The following is a 22,404-nucleotide window of genomic DNA, read 5'->3' as shown; positions in this document are numbered from 1 at the left end:
TATATATATATATATATATATATATATATATATATATATATACACACACACACACACACACACACACACATATATATATATATATATATATATATATATATATATATATATGTAGTATATAGTATATAGTAGTCAGAATCCAGCTTACAGTATTATTAGATTGCAACAAAATATTTTAATGCTAACGCCAGTTGGACAGGTAATTCAGCACTCCTATGTAGAAAGTGTTGGAAAAGAAGTTGGGAAAAGAAAGAGAACATGTCTGTCAAAAGATGAAAGATTATTGGAATTTAGGTAAATGGAACTGGGGAGAGAATTCCAAAGCTTGCAGTTACAGTGAGGAGAAACTCACTGAAGAGCAGCTTAAAGGTTTCTACTGCAGTAAAGGATGCATCATCTGTGGTTGCCTTACATAAGATAATTACCTAAAGAGAATTACTTCTCAATTTCCAGTAAAGTTTTGTAGTATGGTGCTTGGTACATACATACAGTATATGTATTTAACTAACATAAATTCAAATTAGTATAGTACATACTGTAAGTGCATTTTCTTATTTCTAGGGCACTTGCACTCAATTGGATCTGAATTTCCTTTCATATTAGTGCTTTCTCTGATTTACATTATTTTACTGTCTTATTGGGAACAATGGTGCTATTCATGGTCTCAGTGTTGATTATAACTATCAACCTAATCATAAGAATGCATGTTTTCTCACTGACACAAAATTTACTTCCAGTAGCTTAAGTGTCAATTTCCTGCTGAAAGTTTTCCCTAGTATTGACATGGGATATCTTTCCATGTGACAGTACCATTACTGACTACAGAATATGAATGCCAATTACTAAAGAATATACTATCATTGCCTTCTGTGGAAATTTGAACTTTTCCATTATTATCTCTATTCTCTAATAAGCCATTGAGTAACTGAAGTTAGAGTTACTATATTTTATTGGCTATGATGGTGTGTCTTCTATTGACATTTGTATTTTTCTTTAGATTTTGTTCCATTATTGTCCTTTCCATATAATGCTTGTTTCTTTTCTATGTTTAGGGATGATTGTGTATGGTTGTTTGATGAGTGTGTTTTGTGATTATATTGTATTTTTATCTGTTATTTATCCCTACAGGACTACAAACCATCACCTTTTTTATTGGAGTATCTTTTAGTACAAGCTGAAAATTAGTTGGAACTGTGTAACAAGGTAGTTAACTAGGGTGGTTAAGAGATGGGGGGAAAAGGGTAAGTAGGGGAGCATTCCTCATTTACCACTTTTCTGTTGGCCTTTGTAGAGGATATCCTGCTGCATCTTCCATACTGAGTATGGAAAGCTTGGTGGTGGATGAGTGTTTTTCATTTGTACTTCTTTTTGGTGTCCTTGTTCATTTTGTATTGTTTCTCTCTCTCTCTCTCTCTCTCTCTCTCTCTCTCTCTCTCTCTCTCTCTCTCTCTCTCTCTCTCTCTCTCTCTCTCTCTTTTATTATGGATAAAAAGCTAGACCTATGTAACTGTGAGGGACATAGTTGCCCAAGTGGAAGGTTCATGCTGCCAGTAGTGACGGGCCTGCATATTGAATGTGCGTCTTGTTTGGAAGGATATGCTCAAAGGCCTCCCCTTGCAAGCAATTTGCTTTATTGGACATGTCTCATTGGATTAGGTTTGGGAAGAGGAAGAAGAGAGACAAGAGGCATTATCTGGCTTTATCAGGAGGAAATATGCTCTTGTTGATACCACAGAACCCACCTAGCTCCTTACCCCCATCTTCCATTCTTCTTCACTCTGTAATTGTTTCTTCCTTAATGGGCGCTAACACTTGGCTTAGATCTGAATCTAATCTTGACCTATCCCCCCAGGATATATTTATTTATTTATTACTTAGATGATTCTGACTTGTCGGTGATGCTCCTGGTTCCCCCAGAAAGGCATTGTCATTGCAGTAGCTCAGGAAGTTATGCCCTTCCTTAATATACTGTGGAGCCTGTCATTCAGTGCTGTCTTGGCCAGCTTGGCTGAGGTAAAGAGGGCTTGAACACTGTAGCCTTTTGGTATGGCCCAGGATGTGTCTTCTGCTGTCCCAGCTTCTGCTTCCTCTGCTAGGAAGGAGGATCTTCCTGTAATGGTGGTCCTCTGGGATCTGCTTGTTCCTCGTGCTTTGGCAAAGTCTTCTGTTCTGGCCTCGACCAGCCCTCGTGTATGAGGCAAGTGTGCCTGGCATGAGGAATGGAAGGATGTGCTGGTATTGCTCTTCTTCGCCTGTCCCCTTCCTTATCGTTGTCGTCTTCAGGCTCGCTTACTCCTCCCCATCTTTGGACTCCTATCCACCCCAGAAGAAGGGAAAGTCTAAGGTCTCACCCAAGTGGTCAGAGGGATCCCATCCACAAAATCCTCATGTGTAGGTGCTCAGTCACCAGGTAACCATTCTACCTGTAGCAGAATCGGGGCTGCAGCACTAGCTCACATAGACTTGGGGCCTGCTCCTGCCTTGTCCTGGGGAGAGGCTGCAGGGATTGCTGAAATTGAGACAACACTATAGATCATATTGTGAGTTGAACTCTCTTATAGTGTATGCTGCTTCAGTCATCTTGTCTAAGGATTAGAGGGAAGTGTATCAGAGGTTGTTTGTGTCAGAAGGCAGAGCTCTGACCTTCTGGCACACCAGAGTGCTATCCAGTGGGTAAACCTGGTTCTCGCACATACATGTACCATACAAATTCTCTTATCTCAGTAAAAGGGAGAGAGAGAATTATTATTTTTTTATTTCATGGTATTTAATTTACTGTATATATACTTGCATATCATGCGACTTTTGAAGAACTAATTTTGGAGCTTATTTTAAGGGGGTCGCAGCATACATGAGATATAAAATTAGCGCATGTAATATTCACATACTACTATGAGATTCAGGGCCTATGTAACACGGTTTTTTCGCAATAACTCTTTATCTATGCATTTCATAAATATAACGCTTATTCAGAATACATATTATATCTACACATAAATTTTGACTGTATTCTGCATTACGTAGGTTGAATAAATTTGGTACTTACAATGTAAAAGTGACTTTTTTTGAAGACGGGCCAACTTACTCTGAGAAAAGGTTTCGAACGCACTCGTTACGTAACTTATGACAGCATTTCTTCCCTCTTTCTCGATGGATGATTGGCTATACGTAACGAAGGCTATACCTCTGGCAACAATGACACAAATTTAAATACAAGCAAAGCAGTACACCTTTATGAACTCTGGAACCTCTCCACTGATAATTGTCATAATGAACAAACCAACAAAATATGTTAATAAATACAAAAACACTTCGATTATTAGTCTAACTCCCAAAATAGGTTTCCTAAGAAATTACAGTCTACTTTATAGGTCACAATCAGATTGACAAGATGTAGGGCATAGTTGGTAAATTTCAAAAACATAGTAGACAAGCTTGATTTGATAACTGCTATATCCTATGTCAAGCAATTTCTATTTATTGGCTATTTACCTATTTACTGAAAAAAAATAGCTGGTACCATATATTGGCTTTAAACCTTCACCAATAGTTATCGTCAGAATGGTGACTTCATGAGGCTCCACCCACTTTCGCCTCGTTATAATTCAGGATAACACTGAAGGCTACCATGGGCATTGTTGGATTAGAAAATTTAACTTCTGGCTATAAAAACTAATTTCTCGAGTAGTTGTAAGAAGTGCTAAATGATCCTCAAGGATCCCAGCAGTTGGCCTAAACGTTTAATTCATGTATATTACTGCTATACTGTTGCGGCACTACTGCTATAGTAGTATTACTACGCTAGCACTGATACCCCACCCACATCTATGTATTGTTCCGCCATTCATAAAGTCTTTGGGTTTCAGAACCGATGGAGTTTCTATCTAGTGGATGGGCGGGGCAACATTTCGTCAAAGGTGTTTGTTTACCTTGCTTACGTAATGAATGTTTTTCGACTCTTGGCTCGTAATCATTGGCCATGGCGTCGGCTAGATCATTTTTACTCTATAAAAATTAAAACTATCGGATTTAGGTTATTGATAATGCTGACAAAATTTGTGTGTGGTTGTAAAATATACATATGTCAACTTTCAGCTACATCCGATGCATTGACAAGGAGCAAAGTCCAAAAAACCGTGTTACAGAGACCCTGAATCTCATAGTAGTATCGTTTGATAAAATACAAACATAATAAATATGTACCTTTTTCATGGATCATTTAAAAAGTTATGCTTTACTTCACTGCATCCAATAATATTGTATTATTTTCATATTACGATTGTTGTATTATACAAAAATAGCAATCAACGTTTTGGTTTGGAAATCAGCTAAGGACGATTGTGAGGTACGTTTATCTTGCTGTATTGAAGTCAAATCAGAGCGATTTTTTCGCTTCTAGTTAGCGTAAATGAATCCCAAGATACTCTACTGATATGGGACAAGGTTATTTTACATTATACAAAATGTTTTAAAGTCAAATTATTTCTTGAATTTATATTATTCTAAATAAAATTTAGTTATTTTTTTCGTTAGTAGATGGCGCTGAGGCATGTTTATTGCGTAAACAAATAAACAGATTGCGTTTGGTATTTTCACTTGATTTCATCAGAATACTATGAGCTTTACATATTTATCTTATCGGAGTGAACATGTAAAATGTGCTCTTTCATGCCAAATAATTTTGATTTGAACACATTTCTCTCAAATTTTCTTTACAGTCAAGTTTGATGGTGCTATACCAAAGTTTCCATGTTGCCGATGCACGATAATAGTTGTTAGCAGATAAACATTCTTTCCTCGGCTTTAGCTACAACTAGCAGCTTAAATGCTTAAATTTAGCAGTTTACATATGTGATTGCTGAGCTTTTTTCCATAGAGAATAAGAATATAGTAATTTTTTACTATTGTATGATGGTTGAAATGCAAGTAAGCTGCTGTAGTTATTGGGTCCAGTTGTTCATAGCAAATCAGCTGTTTCTGGCTGTATGCTTTTAAACAACAAGTGTAACATTACTCTTGTTAACTTAACTAGCAGCTGGGATAGATAAAGAGATGGAGGAAAAGGGGTTAGCCTAACTAGAAACTGGGATAGACAAACAGGGAAGAAAAGAGGTTGGCCTATTGTAATTTGGTCTCAAAATTTTAACTCGCATGTTACATGAGAGATATGATCAAATCATTGTTTTAGGGTGAAAATTTGGGGGCTGCATGATATGCAAGATCACGTGTTACATGAGTATATATGGTACACATACAGGCTTGTAAACTTATAAATGACATAAAAAATTTAACGCTATTGCAGGGTTTCTCCAGGATTCAAAAATGTTTGTACAGTGGTACCTCGAGATACGAGCAGCCTAACATACGAGTTTTTTGAGATACGAGCAGCCTAACATACGAGTTTTTTGAGATACGAGCCGGAGCTCGGGCCATATTTTCGTTCAAGATACGAGCCCAAATCCGAGATACGAGCTCTTTTTTTGCTTGATTTTTGCGTGATTACTGAACCTTTTTGTGTGTTATCATGGGGCCGAAGAAAGTGAGTGCTAAGGACAATGGTGACAGGAAGAAGAGGATGATGTCGATAGAACTAAAGCAAGAAATAATAGAAAAACATGAGCGTGGCGCACGAGTGATTGAACTCGCAAAGATCTATGACCGTAGTACATCAACAATTTGTACGATATTGAAGCAGAAGGATGCCATCAAGAGTGCTACACCAGCAAAAGGAACCACAATTCTTTCTCAATTAAGGACAAATATCCACGAGGAAGTAGAGAAGCTTCTGCTCGTGAGGGTGAAAGAGAAGGAGTTGGCAGGAGATACAGTGACGGAGACGGTAATATGCGAGAAGGCACGGAGTATTTATGCCGACTTAGTGAAGAAAGAAGCATCAACTTCTAAAGAGGCATCAGAAGAAGCGTTTAAGGCAAGCCATGGCTGGTTTGATAATTTTAAGAAAAGAACTGGCATCCATTCAGTGGTGTGAGGCATGGCGAAGCTGCGAGTGCAGACGTGAAAGCAGCCGATACGTACATCCAAAATTCGCTGCGCTTGTTGCGAGGGAAGGCTACATCCCGCAACAGGTGTTCAACTGCGATGAAACGGGCCTATTTTGGAAGAAAATGCCATGGAGGACTTACATCAGAGCAGAGGAGATGATGATGCCAGGCCATAAACCCATGAAGGACCGTCTCACCCTTGCATTATGTGCAAATGCTAGCGGTGATTGTAAAGTGAAGCCACTGCTAGTTTATCATTCGGAAAATCCTCGAGCCTTCAAGACGCACAAGATACAGAAAGAAAAATTGCACGTTATGTGGCGTGCCAATGTTAGGGCATGGGTTACGCGGCAGTTTTGTACTGACTGGGTAAATCTCGTCTTTGGCCCTGCAGTGAAGACGTATCTGCAAGAAAATAAACTCACGATGAAAGCATTGCTCATCCTTGATAATGCTCCAGCCCACCCACCTGGTCTTGAAGATGATATTCTGGAGGAGTTCCAGTTTATCAAAGTTCTCTACCTCCCACCCAATACAACTTCAATCCTACAGCAGATGGATCAGCAGGTCATTTCCAACTTCAAAAAGCTGTACACGAAGCACTTGTTTCCGCCGCCTTGCTGCGGTTAAAAGTGACGGAAAACACAAATCTAACCCTTCGAGAGTTTTGGAAAGATCACTACAACATCGTGATCTGTCTACGTATCATTGACTTGGCATGGCAAGGGGTAACAAGACGAACGTTGAACTGTGCATGGAAAAAGTTATGGCCTGATGCTGTTGCAGAAAGAGATTTCGAAGGGTTTGAGCCCGAGACCAAGCAAGAAGAGTTGGAGGAGATTGTATCTCTCGGAAAGTCGATGGGTCTGGAGGTAGATGAGGGTGACGTCAACGAACTCGTCGAAGAACATGAGGAGGAACTCTCAACTGAGGAGTTGAAGGAGCTGCAGATGATGCAACACACGAAGGTTCTGGAAGAGATTAACACGAGTGAGGAGGAGGAAGAGCCGGAGGAAGTGATTTCTACAGGTGAAATTAAAGACATGCTGGCAATGTGGGAAAAGCTGTCAAATTTCATTGAAAAGAAACACCCAGAAAAAGTGGCAACTGGTCGTGCTTCAGCGCTTTTTAATGACTCTTGTTTGTCACATTTTCGAAGCATTTTGAAAGGCAGGCAAAAGCAAAGTTCTTTGGATACATTTTTATTGAAAAGAGCTGCAAGTGAAAGTACAGAAAGTGCAGCCAAGAAGGCAAAAACAAGTGATAATTAAATTTACGTAAATGTTAAGCTTAGTTTGAGTTTAAAGTTAAGTGCATTGTTTTAAGTTTTTTCTTTCATTTGAAATAAGGAAAGTGTAGTTTTAGTTTTAAAGTTACGAAAATAGTTTTAAGTTCTAAAAAAGTGCCGTTTACGTACGTGTCTAGAGTGCCTACATCCCTTCCCCCCTCCCTCCTCCTCGCCGTTCACCTTCGTTAGCCGCACTCGTCTGTCTCCAAAGTAGGACTATTATGCTAAATAACTTTTATTTCTTTATTTCATATTTTGTTATGTATTTCTTAATTATACATGTTTATTTGTTATTTAAAAACATATCTTTATTCATAATTTACAATGGTTTGGGGATTTTTCATAGGTCCGGAACGGATTAAATTGAATTCAGTTATTTTAAATGGGAGAAATTCTTTTGAGATACGAGCCGATTGACTTACGAGCTCGGTTCTGGAACAAATTAAACTCTTATCTCGAGGTACCACTGTATTTGTGTATCCGTGAAATACAGGAAGCCGCCTGGTTATCAGCGGGAGTTCTGTTCCCAGCTGATGCCGCTAACTGAAAATCGGTAATAACAGCACAAAAATTTGCTTAGCGGCACTGTTAACTGAATATGGCGCCGTTAACCAGAGATCGGCGCTGCTGTTAAATAGAGCTCAACGTTGCTAGCCGGAGATCAGTGCTGCTAACGGGAGATCGATGCAGAAAATCCAGTTAACAGCATCGCTAACAATCGCTGTAAAACCGGATAGCCATTAACCGATGCCGCTGTTAACCAAGGGCTGCCTAATTAGTTAGGTTCCAATGAAAAGGTTGCACTATTGTAAGTTTGCACAAGTCAAATCTCACAAGATTGAGGTATTGCTGTATATCAAGAAGTGAATGTATCATCACAAGAAATAAAATCCTCTGATTCCACGTTGGCAAAGTGGGGCTACCAAATCAGTAGGCAAGCACGCAACCCATTGGTCCAATGAGGAATGATGAAGAAAGGTGTCATAGAAGTCGCAGAGAACCAGTAGCAGTGGTTCTACAGACTCATAATCCTAGTGAAGGCAACTGGAGGTTGGCAACTTGTTATTGACCTCTCCCTGCTGATTGAGTTTGTTCTACAGACTAGGTTCAGGATAGAAACTGCAGACTGTGTTGGAATTCATCAGAGAATGCAACTTCATGCTTGGGTTTGTCACCACTCCTCACTCCCTTTGCTGGAGAGAGGTGTATTTGCTACTGAATAGCAGATTTGCCTATTGTATGGTACAGGCAGTCCCCGGTTATCAGTGGTCTCGGTTGATGGCAGTCCGGTTTTATAGGGCTTGTCTAGTGCCATAAAATTGGCAATTTATGGGACTAAAACGGGCTGAGTTTTGGTTCTTGGCGCCATAACGGGTCGAGTTTTGGTTATCGGCCCCAAGAGGTGCCAATGATAGAGTTACGGCACCATAACATACCTAACAAAGGTGCCATTAACTGAAACTCGGCGCCATAATAGCAGATTTTTGGTTAATGGCGGTTTTTGGTTGTCAGCAACCCTCTGAGAACTGAACCTCCACTGATAACCAGGGACTGCCTGTAATAATAAAAAACCACCACCAGTATGACCATTGTACTCACCTGTATCAGACCAGTTCCAGCATATGACATGTCTATTCTTCGACCTGCCCATAAGAAGAAGAAAGGAAAAAACGGAATGAAAGAGGCCAGCCAACTCACTCATTCTCTCTTCCATATTATCATCTTAGGTAAGATACAAGCTGTACTGCCAGGAGTACTGGGTGAGTTACACAATTTGTTGGGCAGCTACCACTAGACCCATGGTTGACTTAGCCAGAGAGGAACTTATACCTCTGTTGTCATGTGCTTTAGCCTGCACAGACTTGGTGATAGAACTAGTATGTGAGATGTAAGCCAATTGTTAAGAAAGGTTTGTTAGCTATGAAAAGTACAATTTTTTTTTTAAATATGTCATTTCAAGTACACATTCATCAGAACTCCCCTTGTTGTTGGCTTGGGCTCACTCAGTAGGTGTTTGCTTACTGATATACCTGGAAGACTGGTGAGTCCTGGTGTCTTAAGACCGCAGCTCTTAAAGGACAGAGATCATCTCATACAATTTTGTCACAGATTGGAGATTGTGCTAAACTAGTAGCCACGTTTCCTTTGATTACAAGGCAACCAGGATCTTGGCAGTTTTAAGGTGGCTATCAGCTCCAGTAAGTTGTAGGGGACTGACCTATATAAAAGTCAATGGTTTGTAATCCTGTAGGAACAGTTAATAATTTTTAAAAGAGTGAAGGTGATAGTCAGTAAGTGAAGGATACTTCCCTACTCAGCCCATCTCCATCTGGTTAACTACTTTGATACCAAGTTTTTACTAGTTTCCAGCTAGCACCAAAAGATGCTCCTACATAAAAGGCTCTGGTTTGTAAATAGGTAAAATACAAATTACCATTCAAAATGTTTTATGTTTAGTTCCTTTTATATGCTAACTTTATTTTACTATTCAAGACGCTTTTAATATTTACATTTTTTCTCACGTTATTGATATTTATATATTCATGTACTGTAAAGATATTTTTTGGACTTTGTGACATGCATTTTGGTTACTTAAGATTATTTTATAGTAATTTTCAATACTATCACAAGTGTTTTTACAATGCTGTGATTAAAAATATAATTCTTCATTGCTGTAGATTTTATAAGAAAGTTTAAGTGTTGCTGATATAGTTCATAGTCGTAACAATGTATATGGGCTTATGTTGTATTGTGTTCATGTAATATACAAGTCATCATTCATAAAGGCCTTTGAGTTGAATTTATGAACAGACCATTCAGAATTTACAGTATTATATGCAGTAGCAAGTCAATTGTAAGAATGTTAGTGGGTTAGATCATACTTGAGTTTTTTTTTTCTGTGTAAAAAGTATTGATACTGTAAAACTGAAATCTAGATTAGATTTCAATAATCTTGAAATTTAATCAAGAATACACAGTAAAGTACATTATATTTCTCTCTCTCTCTCTCTCTCTCTCTCTCTCTCTCTCTCTCTCTCTCTCTCCTCTCTCTCTCTCTCTCTCTCTCTCTCTATATATATATATATATATATATATATATATATATATATATATATATATATATATATATATATATATTCCTTCAGCTAACATCCTTGATATTGGCACACAGCTTCATGGATTTAACCTTGACATGTTTTTGGCATGTCATTCTTGGCTTAAAAACATGCATAAGACCATTCTGTGTTCTCAAGCTGTTGTGGGATATTGAGTCTAGTTTGGAGGATGTGTACCATCTTTGACTTCTTGGCAGTTGTAGGCCTCATCATAATAAAAGCAAACACAAAATAAGAGAAAGAACCTTAGTAGTAACAACAGCTTCCTGTTTGCAACATACAGATTATCTTAGAAATATAAGGTTAGTGTTGCACCAGCAGCAAGGATAACCAGCATGAGAAAACTAGTGTGTTGCAACACATGTATGCTATTCTTCACAACCCCATGCTATTCTCAGCCAATCAGCATTGAGCATCAATATTACCACATTGAGTTTATGGTGCAAAGCTCTTGCCAGAGAATCTTGATCCTTGCTCAGATTGGAAGTCTTCATATTTGTACATTGATCGAGAGATTAGTGTTCACTAATGGGCAAGTACCCTGTGGCCTGCAAAACTCATATATGTTGCAAAGCCTCTGCCAGAGAATCTTGATCCTTGCTCAGATTAGAAATCTTCAAAGTTTAACATTCATCAAGATATTATTGTGCACTAAAGGGCAAGTACCCTTTGATCTGCAAAACTTGTAAATAATCATAATGCAGATTTAGTTGATGTGTATAGGTATATTACTACATGCAGTTACAGTATTTGAACATGAAAAGTTTTCCATATCGAGCGTTAATAAATGAAACATTTTAATTTTAAAAGTTTATACGTACTATATTAGATATAATACATCCATTTCAAAAAATTATGTTTTTGAGAAATTATATACCAGCAATCTCCTTTGGAAGTTGTTTATTTACACTATTCATGTAAATAAGATTTCATGGCATTTGTAAGGAAAATAGCACAAGCCCATATACTGTAGGATTATTTTGGAAGATGTGTAACTTTTATGCTCTTGTTATAAAAGATTTTAATTTTTTAGAGATGTCAACAATAATATTATGGAACTTCTCATCATGGCATATGCATGCAAGACGTCATCAGCTCGGAACATTGTAGGAGTGATCCCTTACTTACCCTATTGTAAACAGAGCAAGATGCGAAAGAGGGGGTGCATTGTCTCAAAACTTTTGGCAAAAATGATGTGTAAGTATTTTCTAAGAACTATCTTGCTTGATATTAGAAAATCATGAGACTTCACAAACAACAGAAATTTTTATTATATAGTACCGAGATTTTATAATTTGTTTTTTGTACATAGGTAGCTCATTTGTTGAACGTTTCTTATGTTGAACATTCTGTTTTTTTAACCAACATTTTCCAAAAATTTTGTGTCATTTGTCAAACAAATACTTTTACTTCAAACTGACCGATTGCCTTATTTGTGTGTGTATCTGATGGCCTACTGCGTCATACAAGAAAAACTGTATTGACATGATTTTTCCTATACAATATATAGTTTAATGATAACCATATTCAACAAAATAAATAAAAGAATAAAGTATCCACAATAAAATTTAGCAGATAAGATGAAAAAAAATCATACATCACTGAGGTGACATCACATACAGCTGACTTGAGATTGAATGAGGGAGCGTTTATATTGTTGAGGAGAGAAGAAGAGACATTACAGTATGTAAGCGCCTCTGTGGCGTGGTCGGTATGGTGTTGGCATGCCACCTCAGTGGCCACGAGTTCAGTTCTGGGGCATTCCATTGAGGAGTGAGGTGTGTATTTCTGATGATGGATATTCACTCTTGACGTGGTTCGGAAGTCATGTAAAGCCGTTGGTCCCGTTGCTGAATAACCACTGGTTCCATGAAAACTGAAAACACCATACAAACAAACAAAAATTACTGTATGTAAAAGCAGTACCAATTCACATGAAAAAAATACAGGAGAATTTCACAATAAATTTAACATAATAAAATACATATAAAAACAATCATATGCAATATGTACATACAGTAATAAAAAAAAAAACGTTTGCTTAAGCCAGTGTTTGGTCAGGGCTTTGGTTTGGCATGCTGAGTGAGACAGTAGAGAGGTGAGGGGGATGGATAAGTGGAAAGGGGAGGGTTATTGGGTGGGAAACTGGGTCCGCTTCGCAAATTCCCACTGACTTCACAGCTGGGTTTGGAATATTTTTCTCTCTAATCCATTTCTTTCACTTACACTATTTTCCTGAATCACTTCTTTTTGTTACGGAAAAATGCCTATCGAGTGACTTGCTTTTTCCGATTTTTTAGCACCATGATAACTCTGCTCCGTAATAAGCGCACTGGCACTGCGTTCAGCTTCTGCGCGCCTTCGATTGTTTGTTTAAATGTGAAAAGTTATTTAATCTCTTTCCTATTTTACATGTATTCTTTACTTATTACTTATTTGTTTACAAAATTCTCATGTTTATTTTGAATTCTGCCTTTTGCCAATAGTAAGTTTGTGTTGTTATATAAATTAATCTCCTTGCACTGAAGATATGAGTGTAAACTCACTCACTCTCTCTCTCTCTCTCTCTCTCTCTCTCTCTCTCTCTCTCTCTCTCTCTCTCTCTCTCTCTCTCTCTCTCTATTGCTTTGATTATTCTTGCAAAATGTGAATAAAATTGATTGTATCAACCTTTGCCAACTGCAACCATTTCGGTTTATTCGAGGAGTTCCCGTCTCTACTCCCTCCATACTAGCTGGAGGCAAGCTATTTTCACCAGACAGTTTGTGGATCGTTCACGGAAACAAGATTTTCAGAAAATTTTACCTTGTATAACATTGTTTTATTATTTTACACACTTAATTTAACTTTTGCACACTGATCACAAAAAATTTGAAAAAGGGGACTTTTTGGGTTGGCTGGAACAAATTATCTAGATTCCCTATATTTCTTTTGGGGATATTTGTTTCGTATTTCGAACAAATCACAGTTTGACCAGCCTTCTGAAACAGGTTACGTTCAAAGTCTGAGGTACATACTACTGTATTTGTAATTGCCTAATAATATACTGTAAACTGTTTTTGACTCGGAATGCAGCATACTGCATCATATGAAGTACGTAGTCACCTATGGCTCAGAGATCATTATAGTTAAAAATATGAAATCCATACTGGGTGCCAAGTGCATCTAATCCTTCACAGAAGGGTCATCAACTAAATGGATTTCTTCTTGAATAAGACTTTTCTTCATTTCAACTTACACACACAGTTAGAAGTTATAGCATTATCCAGGTTTCCCAGAGTGCAGCGTTGGTGAAAATCATGTAAGGGGGGTTATTGTGTCAAACTCCAGTGATTGACAGTCATTCAGCATAAAAGGTTCACTGACACTGAGTCACAGGAAGGTAGAATCAGAGTAAGAAATGTATGGAAATTTCCTTTTGTGAATATATAAGGGCAACAATGTAAACTTACCAGAGCATCAAATGGCACTTAGGTGAAAACTACTTACAAGTCTAACTCTCAGTAATCAGTAATTTGCCAAGGTTCAGAATTAAATACCAATAACATGAAAACTGGGAAACCATCTGGTGGCTAGTGAAAGCAGTGTTTTACCTGTGAAATCAAACGAACACACTGCTCACAGTACTTTACTGAGGGAAATATTCTTCAGCATGACAGACTAAGCCATTGAAGACCTTACCAATCAGAGATAAAGTTCATGCCAAGAAAAGTTAATGATACCTGTGATTCTTGATTAATAGAATGAAAAGATATAGTAAAGCTGGAATGATTGTTGGGTTGACTCTACCTAAATAATTAATTTAGCTAAGACTAGGATTACAGAGGTTGTTGTTAACAAGCTTATGCCCATGAGAAGTGAGGTTTTCATTGGCCTCATACCCCAGATCTATGAGAGCATAATATCATGTACCGGACACCTGTCCAATCACCAGAAAATCTCAATTGTGGAATAAATTGTACAGTTAGTGTAGACCACATGTGGACTATGAACATAGTGGGTTTGTTGAGAAAATAAAATGTTGTCTACTTTGGTCAAGTCTGAGTATATTGTTATTTTTATGTTTTTCAGTATTTTTGATACATATAGGAAATTCATTTAAATATTTTACAATTGTTATTAAATTGAGAAACAATTTCATAAAGAGGTGATTTGTTTTTGACAGATAAAGCTGGCTTAACACATGTGATAACTATGGATCTTCATCAGAAAGAAATACAAGGTTTTTTTGAGTGTCCAGTTGATAACTTGAGAGCCTCACCATTTTTGCTCCAGTACATCCAGGAATGTGTAAGTAGTCAGAAAATTGGTAACACACAGAAGGGTAATTTACAACTTATTTCTGGCTCATGTTAACCTTCAGGCTTCAAGTCTAGGCTTAAAAAAGTGTTTCTGAGTTTTGTAATCAGACCTTTACCGCCTTTGACAAAGGTAAGTTCTAGGAATAGATTAAATCTTGGTTTGTTCTTAAAGGGATACAAATACTATGCCTTTCATATGTGGAGTATCCTTCTTCACATGTGCTGGACTGGCCATGTACTAACTAAATGAGGGTGGTACCCAGGTGGAGATGAGATAGAGGGGATGCACCAATCCATTGTCCCTCCTATGACCCATAACTGCAAATATTCATGATAAAGTATTCAAGCTGGACTGAAATGAGTACAGATAAAGGGGCAGTATGAGCCCCTGTTCTACTAAATTAGCATGTGATTCCTCATCTTCCTTTCTGTAATGTGGGAAGGAAGTGAGAGGCAAGGTTGATCCTGTTATCCATAACAGTGATTGCCGACTGAGTGTGTTTTGCTTCCATGGAGGGGGATGGAGTTCTTCATGATAAGTCCAACATTATTCTGGTCTATATAACATGGAACAGGAAAAGAGAAAGTACCTCCCATTCTCTAGGGTGGTTCCAGCAAAGTGGCACTGTGGCCTTTTTTCTGCATGGAGACACTTCACTCCATCTGCAGAAGTGCTCTGCCCTGCCAGTGGGTATACTACATACTTCGTAAGCTGTGAGTCTCCATATAAGAAATGCTGCTTATATGTACCCCATAGGAACAAATGCAAAATTTTTTTAGTAAGTTTTTTCCTGGATATACAAACTTTAGCTGTGAGTTTTCATAGAGATATATTCACTAATTACTGTATGTGTTTTCATATTTTCATGATTGAATAAATTTTTCATGATAAAACAATTAAGATAGGTAGGTATGAATGTTTTTATTGGGGGTTTTGGTGTTTGAACAATCAAAATTGGCAGTTATAAGCGTTTTTAGAGGGATGTTAAGTACGTACATATTTATGGATTTTAGCTATTCAGGGGTGGGGTTGTGGTCCCTAAGTTTAAACAGAAAGTTCTAATGCTTCATCTCCGTAGGTACAGTATAGTCACAGAAGGAATAAAACTTTTATAAAACTCGAACCGCTTATTTAATACTGCAGGTTAGGTGGTATAGTTTGGGAAGATCTCAGTAGAAAAGACGCTCAAAATGATGAAAAATTGTTTGTAATATGGACGGCTAAATTCAATAGAAGTCAGATTTTTTGCCAGCATGTTAAGATGTGAGGGAGTTGCTGAAATCTAACAAGGGGAACAATATGCAAAGCATGGCAAATGAAAAGAATAGAGATCTCTCTTCAGGATAGCTGGATAATTGCTTCTTAGCTTTAGGTTATTTCAGCTCACAAAATGTTAATAGGAACATTGTACTTGTCCATTATGTCCCAAAGATAACAGTTTTACATTCATATAGTGCATTGATTATATTCATAAACAGTACTGTACTCACAAAGTTAATATTTAAAAGGGGGTTGATGATGGTCTCTTGGAGTGACATATCCTTTTCTAATAACCCTTTTCAGATCCCAGACTATCGTAATGCAGTGATAGTGGCTCGTGATCCTGGTTCAGCTAAGAAGGCCACATCCTACGCAGAACGTTTGCGACTTGGTTAGTGATTTTCATATTTTTCTAATTTGTTCCTTAAATCAAGATGTGTTTTGAAAGTATTTCAGAATTGTACTGCACAAGTTGAAAATAGCTATTTTGGGACATTGTGTTGATATACAGTACATGTAATTAGTTGCAAAGGCTATTTTTTTGTTGAGACAGTCGTTGCTGTAAAGTAATTGTGTACACTGTCTACGTAAAACCTGGTACAGTGTTACATTGTTAATTTTATTGCCAATGTTCTTAAGGGTTTGAGAAGAAGAATTATGATTTGTGTTTTTTGTTTCAGTTTTTGGAATGTAAGTTTTGCTTAATGACCATATTTAGACATCTTGAAGAATAGTGATTCTTGGAAGTCCTCCTTACCTAAGTCCAAAAATGAGATAAAGGATTGAGGGAACATCCTATAAAGGAAAGCATAATTTACTAGGAGCCCATATAAAATTGATGTAAATGCCTAATGGAACCTACAGAATTGGCATTGAGATATGCAACATTACATCATTTATTTTGTGAAGATTATGTACATATATGTTAGGACTTTATTCTTCCAAGGAAATGGTATTTTTCACATTCATGTCACAAGCTTCTCCCAAAGAAATTATGTTTGTTGCACATTCTGAGTGATTTCCATATGGTAACTTGGAAAATATAAATTCTCTGGGGAAAATGGGACTTTAACCTAATATTGGAATTTGTTTATCATCACTAAGTGTAATTTACTAATATTGAGGGTTAATTAAAAGGCATACCCATAATTGTTAAAATAGGACAGGTATAAATTATTTTTAAAGCAAGTAAATTAGAACTTTGATAAAATATATAAAAAATGTCAGATGCTAATAGCACATAACATTATGTATTAGAGACTCATATGTTGTAAAACAACTTAAAGCATGTTTTCAGTGAATACTATATTTATTTTCAAAATATACATTATCTGCTTAGAAATAAATTTATGAGCCAATATTTACTTTAGTAATTTAAATTAAGAACATGATGAAAGTGCTTGAATGTACTTGCAAGGAAGAGAATTCAAATAAGACTAGAGGCTTTACCACAATCCATGTATTTAGAGTTTTGTGTATGTGTGTGTGTATGTGTATGTGCTTTGGTCACCACTTAGCATAAGGCAACTACTTTCAGCATCAACAGTAGCCAAGTAACCACCAGTAGTAGTACAGATATTGTAACTAAACATTAGTGAAATGAAAGTAGGTTGAACTCCCTCATCTACCTGATTACCGTATGGCCAGTCCATTTTTTTTTAACCACATCTCAGGTTTAGTCTTATTTGTTCATCCATTTCAGTCTATTAGTCTGTTGCAAATCCACATTTCACTAATTTCAATATTCCTTAAAAGTACAATGAAACCTCAAACCAGAAATTTTAATATCATCTACATTGAACTACACAAAACTAGTCAGTTAGGAAGCTCTTGTTTGCGTTAATTTTGCTTCTTATTCATTTCAATTTCAGTGCTTCATTACTATAAACTAGAGATATAGGGGATCCAATTTTTTTTTTTTTTTTTTTTTCTGTTTTCACCTTTGTGAGGTATTCAGTTGACTCTCTGAGTCAAAACAACATTTAATTTTGAGAAGGAACTGAGTTTTCTGGCTCCACTTAAATATTCAAGCTCTTCACTGAATATTCCATTGTTCCATCAAGTACATTTGGCAGAATGGGCTTTGGTGAACAGATAAACTGGGAAATTCATATAATAAAATATGGAAATATTAGATAATAATAAGCTAAAATATAATTGGTATACAGTATTTTTTTATTATCATCCATACATACTCTTAGAGTGTGACCTACGAGGTCACGGAGGGACATTACAGTTTCTAGCCTATGCCTTGTAGGTTATTTTATTCTCACTCCATTTTTGTTAATGAAACTGTGGTATATATTGGCATTTTTAATTTCCTTTTCAGTTTTTTTTTTTTTTTTTTTAAAGACATTTAAGAGTTTTCTGCAGCCTGGATATGTTATACAGGAAACAAGTGATGATGTACATTGTGAAGTAGGACATGTTGTAATAGGTTATTTTTAGTAGGGCTCAGTCCTTTCTGTGTTTTGCATAGTATAGTATAGATGATTAGCCAGTAATCAGATTTAATTGCTTCCTTACTAGTCAGAAAGGAAGATATTTCCATTATGACTGGGTTACTGCATATGCTTTTCTGAGATTGAATTGTGGTTTTAACTGCGCTGATGATTTTTATAAGCATTTACCTATTAGTACTAATATTTTTTATTTACTACTGTATGAGTTTTTACTAGGTTATCTATTATTTATTAATTTGCATCAGTGAATGAAAAGTATTTTTATAAATCAGATGGTAGTGACAACAAAGTTTTGTCTTCAAAGGTTAAGTGTCAATAATTACATCTGTATTTATGTAAAAAGTATGGAAAATAAGTTTCAAAATTTGCATTTTTTTTTTTTTATTATTTCTTAAGGATTGGGTACAGTATAACAATTGTCTTTCTGCAGCTGAGTACCAGTGTGTGACGTGGGTTATAAACAGTGCATTATAAGTGACAACATCCTTATAAACACAATATACTGTACTTAATAATAGTTTTAATCTTAAAGACTAGTACTTGAAATTTCCCTTTAGCTTCAGTGATAAAAAGCTTCGGTAGATGTACATCAAAACTTTGTTGTCATTGAATGTTAACATGTACTGATATGCATTTTGCTCTTTCTTGTTTGAATTTGTAGTATTTCACTTTTCCCTTTTTCCCACAACTGTCTGTAGGAAACGGTAAGTACTAAAAGCAGGTTACATATTTATATATATTTGTACAGTGTACCTAGATTCCTTGATGCTTTTCTAATTGTTGCTGATTGTAGAATAGATCTTATCTTGATTATATTGATCTTGCTTCAGATCTTTTTGAAAAGTGGAACTTGGATTGTCACTAAATTAATAGAACTTTAAGTTTTTTTTATACTATACTCTAAGTGAACCCTTATGTAGCATTACAGAAGTGATTATAAATGTTTATGCTAGGAAATTATAACTTAAAGTGGCTTTTTATTTGTAATATACATATAAGTAATAAATATATACATATAAGTAATAAATATATTGCCATGCCACACTACACTTGATATGTGTTAAGCAAGAAAAAGGGGATCCCATATAGTTTTTATTTCAAAATTCAGTTTCAGTTGTTTTATATATAGATATATATATAGGTGGTACATTGATGATAAGGAATAGACAGATTGAAGGGTAAAATGAGTTGAGAATGAACACATTTCAATTCATCTTCATATCATGTTAGCAAGGAGTAGAAAAATGTATTTTGGGAGCAACTGAAAATAGGTTTATTTAAGTTAGTGTTAGAAGTTGTTTGATAAAATAGGTAAATGTTTCTAATTGAGAATTATTTCTTAATTAGCAGTAGAAACCCTCAATAATATTTGCTGGCCAATAACAATTTTTCTTTAGGGAATAACTAAACAGCTTCATGTGGGGATTAGGATATAAAATACAATATGCATTTATTAGAGAATAATTATTGTGTTTTATGTATTACGGGACTGAACTCTATTGCAGTATGGGATCTCAGTGTTAATCTCAATATTAGATTCAAGAAGGAAGTTATTCCTAAGCTGTGGGGATGTTGGTTGCTCTGATGTGTCTTCTCCAACTATTTCTATTGAATGCATCTTCCTCCACTGCTAAACCCTTATTTTGCAAATCCTCCTTCACTTTATCACACCATTCACACCATATAATCCTTTGCCTCCCTGTTGACCTGCCCCTAAAAGGTTTCACCCAAGTATTCTTGATCCTTCACCATAACTCATCCTTTCCATATGCCCATACCAAGTCAGTTTCAATTCTCTGTTAATATCAGCAATCTTTGTCACCATGGCACTTCTGTTTTCACCATTTTCTATTGTATTTGCCTCCTAGGATTTTGTATGATTGACTGCTTTTCCTAGCATTGCTGATTTGTCATGTTACATCTTAAGCTTAGTGGTGTTGATGGGAATTTTTTAACCCTCTTACGCCGATTGGACGTATTAAACGTCGAAATGAATTGTCTCCCGGGTGCCGATTGGATGTATTAAACGTCGACATAAAAAAGTTTTTAAAAAAATTTGCGGAAAAATACATAAAGGCCTACCAGCCGAAAACTTTTGAATCACACGCCTTGGGGGATGCTGGGAGATCGCGGATCAAGGCGTTGTTTTGTTGACAATCGTTACGCAGGCGCGCAAGCGTAAATTTCTTTCTTATCGCACTAAAAAGTATCGGTGACACATCTCAGAAATTATTTCGTCACTCTGACATAATTTTTGCACCATTTTAAATTAGCCGTTACATGGAGTATTATATATGAAAATGTGCTCAATTTCACGTAGAATACAACTAAAAAATACTCATGATTGTAGCTTTTATCAGTTTTGAAATATTTTCATATAAATAACGATAAGTGCCAAAATTTCAACCTTCGGTCAACTTTGACTCTACCGAAATGGTCAAAAAACCCAATTGTAAGCTAAAACTCTTATATTCTAGTAATATTCAATCATTTACCTTCATTTTGCAACAAATTGGACGTCTCAAGCACAATATTTTGATTTATGGTGAATTTATGAAAAAAACTTTTTCCTTACGTCCGCGCGGTAACTCTTCCGATAAATTTTTCCGTGCGATTGTCGTAATGTTTGCACCATTTTAAATTTGCCTTTACATAAAGTTTTATATATGGAAATGTGTGCAATTTCGTATAAAATACAATTAAAAACAACCCATGGTTGTAGCTTTTATCAGTTTTGAAATATTTTCATATAAAAATAACGATAAGTGCCAAGATTTCAACCTTCGGTCAACTTTGACTCTACCGAAATGGTCGAAAAACGCAATTGTAAGCTAAAACTCTTATATTCTAGTAATATTCAATCATTTACCTTCTTTTTGCAACAAATTGGAAGTCTAGCACAATATTTTGATTTATGGTGATTTTATGAAAAAAAACAAAAACATTTTCCTTACATCCGCACGGTAACTCTTCCGAAAAAAATCAGAAATTTTTTCGTGCGACTGTCGTAATGTTTGCACCATTTTAAATTAGCCGTTACATAAAGTTTTATATATGAAAATGTGCACAATTTCATGTAGAATACAACAAAAAATGATTGAAGGTTGTAGCTTTTCTCATTTTTGCAATATTTGCATATAAATCACCACAAATAGAAAAAAAAAACCACATTCAGTCAAATTTAACTCTACCGAAATAGTCGAAAAACGCAATTGTAAGCTAAAACTCTTATAGCCTAGTAATATTCAGTCATTTATCTTCATTTTAAAATAAATTCTAAGTCTCTAGCACAATATTTAGATTTATGGTGAATTTAAAAAAAAAATCTTTGCTTCCCTCCGTGTTCGGATTCTCCACCGCAAATCTCCGAAATGCGTACGTCGCATTCTCATTATATTTGCTCCATTTAATATTAGGCTTTTCATAGAGTTTTATATATGAAAATGTGTGCAATTTTATGTAGAATACAACAAAAAATAATTGAAGGTTGTAGCTTTTCTCATTTTCGAAATATTTGCATATAAAAAAGATATATAAAAAAAATTTGACATTCGGTCAACTTTAACTCGTCCGAAATGGTCGAAAACTGCAATTGTAAGCTAAAACTCCTAAAGTATAGTAATATTCAATCATTTATCTTCATTTTGAAACAAATTGGAAGTCTCTAGAACAATATTTAGATTTATGGTGAATTTTTAAAAAAAAACTTTTTTTTATGTCCGCGCGTTACGAATTCATGCATCATTTTGTGATAATATTTTCTCTGTTGCTTTGATCATTTACAATGTGTTATATACCAAAAGGATCACAATTTAGTGTACAATACAATGAAAAAAATTAACTCGTTAGCTTTAACCGTTTTGCTTACAGCGCGATTTGAATACAATTATATATGAAATTGTTTTTTCGCGCTATCATATATCGCATTATTTATATATGATAATGATATTTTATTCATTTCTGATGGTTGCATA

At 35.8% G+C, this 22,404-nt stretch overlaps 1 protein-coding gene across 3 annotated transcripts in view; it reads left to right on the top strand.

Annotated features, from left to right (window-relative positions):
* LOC135216134 (phosphoribosyl pyrophosphate synthase-associated protein 2-like) overlaps positions 1-22,404 on the top strand; it is a 166,417-nt gene that overhangs the window by 94,940 nt on the left and 49,073 nt on the right. For all 3 annotated transcript variants that reach the window (XM_064251215.1, XM_064251213.1, XM_064251214.1), the window contains 3 exons: positions 11,440-11,603; positions 14,572-14,696; positions 16,272-16,359. In XM_064251215.1, coding sequence (XP_064107285.1) covers positions 11,440-11,603; positions 14,572-14,696; positions 16,272-16,359 — 377 coding nt within the window. The remainder of the gene's footprint in view (positions 1-11,439; positions 11,604-14,571; positions 14,697-16,271; positions 16,360-22,404) is intronic.

Source organism: Macrobrachium nipponense, chromosome 6 (assembly GCF_015104395.2).
Source record: "Macrobrachium nipponense isolate FS-2020 chromosome 6, ASM1510439v2, whole genome shotgun sequence".
NCBI classification, from domain to species: domain Eukaryota; kingdom Metazoa; phylum Arthropoda; class Malacostraca; order Decapoda; family Palaemonidae; genus Macrobrachium; species Macrobrachium nipponense.
This window is presented reverse-complemented; position numbering and strand designations above follow the sequence as displayed.